The sequence below is a fragment of the Pundamilia nyererei genome, unplaced genomic scaffold, assembly GCF_000239375.1.
Source record: "Pundamilia nyererei isolate P.nyererei 1_Seehausen unplaced genomic scaffold, PunNye1.0 scaffold00216, whole genome shotgun sequence".
Classification (NCBI taxonomy): domain Eukaryota; kingdom Metazoa; phylum Chordata; class Actinopteri; order Cichliformes; family Cichlidae; genus Pundamilia; species Pundamilia nyererei.
Genome location: NW_005187617.1, coordinates 572,126 through 581,182, shown reverse-complemented (window position 1 = coordinate 581,182; position 9,057 = coordinate 572,126). Strand labels below are relative to the sequence as shown.

Sequence of the window (9,057 nt, the reverse complement as noted above, 5' to 3'; positions counted from 1 at the left end):
GTTGATTACGTCGATTAAGCATCATGAGGTGGAGGGTGGTTCCCTTATTTTTTTGCTGGGAGTTTGCAACCCTACTAGTTAGGTTGCTTAATATTTCTGCTAAGTACTCTTTAAAATACCAGAATAGGGAGGATGGAGCAGGTTTAAGTTTATTAGATTGATCAGTGTTGCTGAATTATGAAATATATTGGGTGCAGTGTATTTTTTTTTACATACGGGTTTAACAGAAAGCTTTAGTGTTGTTGTTTATTTAAACTTGAGTATGAACTCATACAAAATGCAGCAAGATATTAAAAAACAGTTTTATTGATTAAAACACACTATCAGATTCATATCGGTATCGGACATAAAAAAGTGGTATCGTGCCATCTCTACTGCTTACTGAAATCGGTTTGTTGGCATTGAACAGGCCTACCTAATGACGTGGCAGGTGAGTGTGTTTCTAAGTACAGCTTCGTTATCAATGCTACATATACATGTATGTAGATAGTTCATGCAAATGTATACAAATTACATGCAATAAAAACCTGTGCAAAACTAGAATGAAAAAACAAATGAAGCTTTAAAATAATATTATCAGAAGATGCTTTAATAAGTAATAGATAAAATGACCTTGTAATCTTCTATTTCTTTAGGCTCCTCCCCCTGTGGTGGCCTGGCAACATCATGGCGTCTCGGCTGTTGGACCGCCTGAAGCGCTCGCTGTTTAAAGATGGTCAGGGGCTGGAACCTGAGCAGGAAGAAGGTGGCGGGCCGGAAGAGGAGGCGTTCAAGCAGGATCACTGGGAGGACGAGCTGGCGGAGGATGAGGAGTGTGTAACCGATCGGCTCGGAGGGATGCTGTGCTTCGACGGCACAGACGGCGGTCTGGAGGACGGAGCCGAGGGTGAAGGGTCAGGACAGGACAGCGACTCTGACTTCCTGGGAGAGTCGATGGAGGATGGTCCCAGCAGCATGGGTGAAGTGCTGTTCTCTCTTTTCACTCGATGGACCTCGAGCGAAAACATTTTAATGTCTGAATCTGATTGAAATCAGTGCAGATCAGCACTGATTCAACATCTGTTGAAATTCCTACATACAAGAATGACCCGAATGAGTATTCTTCAATACGGGGCGATCGTTGGGAGTTCGTCTTGTAATCGGAAGGTTGCCAGTTCGAGCCCCTCTCGGTCGTTGTGTCCTTGTGCAAGACACTTCACCCGTTGCCTACTGGTGGTGGTCAGAGGGCCCGGTGGCGCCAGTGTCCGGCAGCCTCGCCTCTGTCAGTGCGCCCCAGGGTGGCTGTGGCTACAATGTAGCTGCCATCACCAGTGTGTGAATGTGTGGATGACTGGATATGTAAAGCGCTATACAAATACAGGCCATTTACCAATTACCAATACTGTTGTTTGGTTCAAAGACTTAGCAGACATTGATTAATGATCAGCAGCAAAGTCAGACTGGGCAGAGTTTATTTATCAGCTATCGATAGAAAGTAACAAAAGTTTACCCAGCGATGGAGCACACAACAACTCACAACCTAGCAGCCTGCAGTTAATACATACGGGGATGTTGTTCATAGTTGTACTAATGCTTTAGAGATGTTTTTATAGCTGAAACCAATTAACAGAAACTATAATCTAATGTAATATGTTAGCCAGCTCCATGGTTACAGCTCAGCAGCGTTGATCTCCAGCAGGGGGCAGTTTAGCTTCAGTCCACTGGAGCTGAACTACACTCGAGGAAACCAGGACATGTTGTACTCCCTGGTCACCTGACCTGGCTTTCACCTGTCTTTTGTAGACACCAGTCCTGTGGGTATTTCCCCAGTGGGCCACTCCTCCTCTTCCTCCTCCTCCCTGCTGACTCGGCAGCTTCAGGAGAGCTGGAGGGGTTTGCGCGGACTCAGTGGAGGAAGCTCTGTGTCCTCTGTGAGATGGCAGACGGACAGCGTGTTGTTTGAGGTGACCGACGCCAGCGTGGTGCAGGACGGCTCCTCAAAATATGTGGTGAGTTGGCAAAGAGAAAAAAACTGTAACACAATAACCAAAACAGACATAAAAGCTTCAAATCCAGGCACTCTAGATTTGACAAAGGCTTTTAATTTATTGGTCTTAGGACAAACAAATACACCGACAGGTATCAGCTTGTCCCTTCTTCAGGCTGCTGAAATACGAAGATGCCTACAGAGCAATTTGAGCTTCAGGGCCACAGAGAGCCCCTGACCCTTGTATCTTCTCTGTGTAAAGTGCTGGTGCACATCCATAGATTGGATTTGGATGCTCTGATCAGAGTCACGTATACGTAATAGTCTCTGTCCACAGGTGACGTTTTAAATGTGCCGTGGGACAGATCTGTGCGCCGTGGAGCTCAAACTCTCTGCTCTCCGTTTCTCTCCAGCTGTACACGATCCATGTGATCCAGTCTGGCGCGAGCGATAAGATTCCTGCCATCATCACGCGTCGGTACTCTGACTTTCGGCGCCTCCATGCCACTCTTCGCCGTAAACACGGCGAGCACATGGAGCGTTTCTGTTTCCCACGTGAGTAAACCTCATGTATGCTGTCTTACCTTGATGCTGTGGTTGTTACAGTGGTACAGGGAAGTAAGAACTTCATAAAACATGAACGTTTGGTTTGAACCTCCGCAGGAAGAAAACTCAGGAGGAACTTCACAGCAGAGACGATCGCTAAGCGGAGCCGGGCGTTTGAACAGTACCTGTCTCACCTGTGTTCCCTGCATGCCCTGCGGGGGGCGCTGTGTGTCCGTCAGTTCTTCTACTTAACCGACTTGGAGACTGGACAGCTGCTCATCAGGTAACTCTCATAAACCTCTGTCTCCTCACCTTTATCCGTCAATGTCAGTGTCGCGTAAGAAAACTTAACAGGAACAAAGTGAAATGATCAAAATGCTCGCAGTGCTGAAATGTTATACTGTTTCTATTACGCAGATAGTGAAACAGGCTAAAAAACAAAGAAGGTATTTAATAGATTAATAAAACTTTGAGTTAAACAATTGAGTCATCGCCAATTTGTGCTCTGAAGCTAGCTACAGTGTTTGCGCAAATTAATTACGCTGTGTGGTCAAATATTAGAGGAAATGTGTCCAACATGCACTCTTTGTTGATCAGTGTTGGGTCACTAGTCAAAAAAGTAATATATTACACATATTAAAAATAACTAGGGATGGGTATCGGTTAGGTTTTATCCGATACCAGTACCAAACCGGTATTTTTGAAACGGTGCCGGTGCTTAAAGAATGGAAAAAACACAAACTTTGTCCAAAAACCTCTCATGTTCAGCTGTTTTTTGTAAAAAGATAACAATGTTAGCCTTTTCTGCAGCTATGGGGCATATATGGCATCACTCTTGGCTGGAAGCAGTGCTTAAACAATGGAAAAAACACAAACTTTTCCAAAAACCTCTCATGTTCAGCTGTTTTCCACTTTTTCTTTGGTCATTTTAGCCTTTTTGTCCAGGGTGAAGGGAGTATCTGCCATCAAACAAGAAGACAGCCGCATGTAACTACGACGGTGTTTGCTAGTTCACCTTACATGCATTAATGTAATAACGTGGTTAGCCTACTCAACGTAAATTACACACGAACAACATTAAGCTACTCACGCAGAGAAGAACGGCTGCTGCTGCATCATCATCCTCATCATTTCTGCTACACTGGCAGGGCTAGGGGCCAGGACTCTCCTCTTCGGGTTTTTGGGGGATGTTGCTAACTCCGGGTCCGATAACAGGCACCACACCCGCAGTAGATGTGCTCGGTGTGAGGTCTCGCAGCAAGCTATCAAATACGGTGCATTTCTTGGCTTTTAACAAAACGCTATGCGTCGCCAGGTGTTTCATCGGATTCGAGGTGTTACCTCCTTTGACAGTATCACAGTATCAGCTTAAAGCACTTGTTGCTGCTGAGTTTGCATCTTTTGCTGTGAAGTACAGCCAGACTTTGACCGCTTCGCCTTGGACATTTTTAATCTGTAGCTCTGCTCTAAAAGGACGTACGTACCTGGACCCGCCTACTACACTCGCAAAGGTAAAATGATTGGCTGGAATCCAAAGTGTGTGACATCCGGATATCGGATGGTTACTACCGTTTATGTCAGAACAGGTGCCATCATGGCACCGGATACCAGTACCCATCCCTACAAATAACACTTTAATTTAAAGTAATGCAGTACGTTACTTGGTTACTAAAGGGAGATGATAATTCATCACATTTATAACATTACTTTCAGTTTACTCTGTAAAACAGCCTGAAACACATTGTGTCATAATTACCATTTAACAGTATAAACCTGAGGCTACAGCCCCCCGCACCAACACAAACTCCTAATGTATTTAGTTATGAACAAAAAGCCGACAACACAAAATGAAGATGAAAACCAACACGAAGAGACTTTAAAGCCGTCGTCACGGTGATTCAGGTAGAAACGAAGGCTGCAGCCTGACGGCTCATCCGTTTGTTATACGATGAAGTTCAGCGGCGGCTCGCTTCACCGTGGTGCCTTGCATCACTCTGGGTTTTTGACTAGCTTAGCATTAGCATGCTGTCTGTGCAGGTGCTTGCAAAGAGTCGAAGTTGTGTTAGCAGCATAATACAGTTGTTTCTGTCCTGGATACAGTTTACCATTACGCTCTTGCCCTTTTGTGCAATAGAAATAAAAGTTGTGTCCATCTCAACACTGTAAACTTCTATTTTCCTTCTCCAGCAACTGAAATCAGCTGATTGCAGAGCAAATGTAAGAACCAATAAGCAGGATCGATAGGCAAGTAGACTAATAATTCCAACTAGGAAAGGTTCTCGATTGCCATCCCTACTGAGTACACACTCATACAATAACTACTTTGCTGCACTGAAACAAACATTGCTTCAATATCCTTTTTGATTCTAATGGTTGACTGTGGTTTACAAAATAAGCACCTTTTCCTTTAATTAGACTTCAAACAACCAATTGAGTCCACAAATTCATCAGGAAAGTGTTTACTGACGTCAACTATCAAGTGAAAATATCAAGATTTTGCAACTAAAAGACTCAGTCCCTGCTGGCCATTTAAAAACAATGTGGATCCAGTTTTATTCAGGTTTATTTAATTGTATTTATATAGCGCCAAATCATAACAACACTCACATCAACAAAGAAATATAATGAGAAAACCCCAGCATTCAGATGACTCACTATAAGCAAGGACTTGGTGACAGTGGGAAGGAAAAACTCCCTTTAAAGAGGAAGAACCAGAAGGGGCAGCCGTCTGCTGTGACTGGTTGGGAATGAGGGGAAAGACACAAGACAATAGAGTAACTGTGGAAGAGAGCCAGACTGTGAGACTTCCCAGTCTGTCCTTCTTTTATATACAGTACATGCATAATGCTTTGGTGACGAGTGTTTCCTCAGGGAGTTTCAGCTTTTGTTTATAGGTTTGGCTTTTTTTCAACTCTGTAACCATAGAAACAACTATAAATGATATACAGAACAAATTTAGCGTATGCCTTAAGGCAGGGGTGGGCAAACGTTTCAGGTAAGAGGTCACATTACGTTTGAAAATTTGACAGGCCAGCACCAGATGCATACTGTACATATCAAACAGAAGCCTAAAAAGGCCTTACAGTGACAAGTCAGACTCCCACGTAGCTTGTGCCTCTCGATGACCCCAACACGCTGTCGTACAGGTCCTCTCCACCAATTTTCCCCTTTAGGAAGGCCAAAAACTCCTCCGTTATCCCAAAATTGTCATTATTCCCATCCATTCTATACATCCAATTTCTTGCGGTTATCCGGGCCCGGGTCGCGGGGGCAGCAGAGAAGCCCAGACCTCCCTCTCCCAAGCCGCCTCCTCCAGCTTATCCGGGGGAACACCAAGGCGTTCCCAGGCCAGCCAAGAGAGATAATCTTTCCAGCGTGTCCTGGGTCTGCCCCGGGGCCTCCTCCCGGTGGGACATGCCCGGAACACCTCGCTCAGGAGGTGCCCAGGAGGTGCCCATCCTTGTCAGATGCCCGAACCACCTCAGCTGGCTCCTTTCGACTTGGAGCAGCAGCGGCTCTACTCTGAGCCCGTCCCGGATGGCCGAACTTCTCACCCCATCTCTAAGGGAGAGGCCAGCCACCCTTCGGAGGAAACCCATTTCCACCACTTGTATCCGCGACCTCATTCTTTCGGTCACTACCCACAGCGCGTGACGATAGGTGAGGGTAGGGACGTAGATCGACCGGTAAATTGAGAGCTTCGCTTTTACACTCAGCTCCCTCTTCACCACGACGGACCGGTGCAGCGTCCGCATCACTCCAGCTGCAGCCCCAATCCGTCTGTCGATCTCCCGCTCCCTTCTCCCATCACTCGTGAACAAGACCCGAGATACTTAAATTCCTCCACTTGGGGCAGGGTCACGTCCCAGACCCGGAGTGGGCACTCCACCCTTTTTTCTGGCTGAGAACCATGGCCTCAGGTTTGGAGGTGCTGATTCTCATTCCCACTGCTTCACACTTGGCTGTGAACCTTTCCAAGGCAAGCTGGAGGCCCTCACCTGATGAAGCCAACAGGACCACATCATCTGCAAAAAGCAGAGATGAGATCCTGAGACCAACGAAGTGAAAGCCTTCCGCCAACTTGGCTACTCCTAGAAATTCTCATTTCTAGTCATTATTCCCATTGTTTAAAATTCAAAGCTGAGCGGTGTCTCTACTTTCGTCCAGTGCCAAAGAATACAACTCTGCTTTTTGGTTTAGCTCACTAGCTAAGTCTTCATCAGCTAGCTCAACACAGTGAGTCACTGTCCTGCGTGATAAGCTAATTTTTTTTCTAATTTGTTCAACATCCCTGGACGCACTGTTTGAGAAACTGCCCTTGCTGGTATTTGCTAATTTGAATGCCAGCAAACAACTTTGTGCTTGATTCTTGGATGGCACTTTGTCGGCTAAAAATGTTTTGCTGATTCTGCAAACTAGCTGCCGACCCCGTTCTTGCATTGACCGGTTGTTAGCATTACTAACATGCTTGGTGGAAATGTGACAGCTGATGTTGTATTCACATCTAGACATACATCCTTTGACTGGGGTGAAAAAGTATAAACACTCACACTCGATGTTTCTTTTCTTTTCTGAGCATGAGACCACAAATCACTGCGCCTAATGCGCCATCTGGTGGAACGCCAGGCATTACAGGACAAGGTCAAATGAATGCAGTCATAATTATCATCTGATTTGGGCAATTCTGTGCTAATCTTCGGCAGGCCAGATTAAAAAGACCAGGATGTGGCCCGCAGGCCGTAGGTAGCCCATCCTGCTTTAAGCAGAACTCTGTTAGTCCAGGACAGAACAGCGCACCTCAACATCTCCTTAGCTTGATGCTTATTTCTAAATGTGCTGTAAGGATAATATTAGATTTTCTTGTGCATTTCTTGAGTTTCATTATTTATTGAGCGGTTTGCCACTGTGAGTGTTTCACTGTTCAGTTTGTCTTGTTTCGTTGAGGGCGGGACGTTACCAGGATGCCTTGGGTCCTCTGCTCAATGCCAAGAGACTGCAGCAGAAACTGGGATGGGCAAGTTACTATGACAACCAGACTCAGGCCCCTCCTCCAACCTCCTCCCATTGGTTCTTCACCCTGGTGGGACTGTCGAGCTGTTTCCAGCAGGTGGACCAGCTGGAGGAGGCTCGAGATCACTGTGACCACGCCCTGCGTGTTCTCACCCCCACAGAAACTCAGACTAACACAGAGGATAAGCCCCTCCCACCTGACAATAAGCCCTTCCAACCGTCGGAGACATCGCGTCTGGACGACGACAGGCCACACCCCTTGCTGTTGCCGCTGTTACGAGTGATGGTTCGGCTGTCGTGGCAGACGGGAAAAGACAAGCGACAGTGGGAGGAGCTTCTGCAGCATCTGGAGGAGCGGTGGGTGGGGCTAGACAATCATCCAACCATCAAAGAATTTCTGGTTAAACACAACCTGCAGGATGGCGAGGGTGAGGGCTAAAGAGCGCGCACGCTGCAGAGGGCAATCAGTACGGTACGGGTCGAGTGTTAGAGCCACTGCAGGGGAAACAAAGCCGAGATTTTCAAAATAAAATCTGAATGTTTTGAGTAATTTTAGTTTTATTTCTAATAAAAAAAAAGTTATTAAAGGGAAAAAAGTTTCACCTATAAAACCTGCTTTTTAATGTTGTGACGTTGGGCATTTTAATGTGGGATTGGAGGCAGCCTCAAGTGGCCGTTAGAGGAACTGCAGCTGTTCACACGAGTTTGGTTTCAGTAATAAAACCAAAAACATTGTTCTGAAAAAGAGTGATGTTAATGTAATGAAAGAGTAGGCCTCAGTAAATATCTGGTGGAAAGAAGCAAATCACAGAAGCTTGATTACAAAATGACGGAGCTGATGAGACTTAAGGACAGTTCACCTGAAACTCGGCCAGTTCAAAATCTCAGTTTTTATTCCCCCTGACAGCGGCTGTAATACTCTGAGTACTAATGGATCAGTCAAGGGTTCAGTCGTAATTTCAAAGCCTTAAACTAGTTCAGTGGTCTTTGTAGGTCCGATGCTTCACATGAGTTTTGTTCTTAACCGTGACTCCTCACAGGATTTCTAAAAAAAAACAGCCTGTTATTCTACTTCAAGAGGAACTTCTACAATATTTAAGACTTTTCTTTTTCAAATAAATTTATTTTGAAAATTTGATCCAGTCGAAGAAAAAAAGTGTCCACATCACATTTTCAGAGTTACAATCAATGAAACTGCAGAAATGTTTCGTAGAAACGTGAGGAGCACAGATTAAGAACAAAGCTCCAAGAAGGAAGCAGAGGAAGGAGAAAAGGCTGCCTCAACAATCACGTTTCACTCTGTGACTCTGAGGAGGGAAAACACTTACAGTTTTAAAAGTCCTCTGACTTCCTACTAAAAGGTTTACTGATGATTAACAGTGTTACATATTGCAGCATTTAAAAGGGAGCAAACGGTGCCGAATGTAGAGACTCCGTGAATCTTGTGGACGATGCACGACGGGTTAAAGGCGCCTTTAAATGTTTCACAGCAGAAAACTTTGATTGTATTTGAGCTCTGACGAAAACAACAAGAC

General features: G+C 45.3%; 1 protein-coding gene across 2 annotated transcripts in view; it reads left to right on the top strand.

Annotated features, from left to right (window-relative positions):
- The window catches only part of snx21 (sorting nexin family member 21), an 11,579-nt gene extending 3,507 nt beyond the window's left edge, over positions 1 to 8,072 (top strand). For both annotated transcript variants that reach the window (XM_005748203.1, XM_005748204.2), the window contains exons 2-6: positions 636 to 958; positions 1,783 to 1,988; positions 2,380 to 2,521; positions 2,630 to 2,795; positions 7,457 to 8,072. In XM_005748203.1, coding sequence (XP_005748260.1) covers positions 667 to 958; positions 1,783 to 1,988; positions 2,380 to 2,521; positions 2,630 to 2,795; positions 7,457 to 7,961 — 1,311 coding nt within the window. In that variant the 5' untranslated portion in view covers positions 636 to 666 and the 3' untranslated portion in view covers positions 7,962 to 8,072. The remainder of the gene's footprint in view (positions 1 to 635; positions 959 to 1,782; positions 1,989 to 2,379; positions 2,522 to 2,629; positions 2,796 to 7,456) is intronic.
- Positions 8,073 to 9,057: the final 985 nt, after the last annotated feature.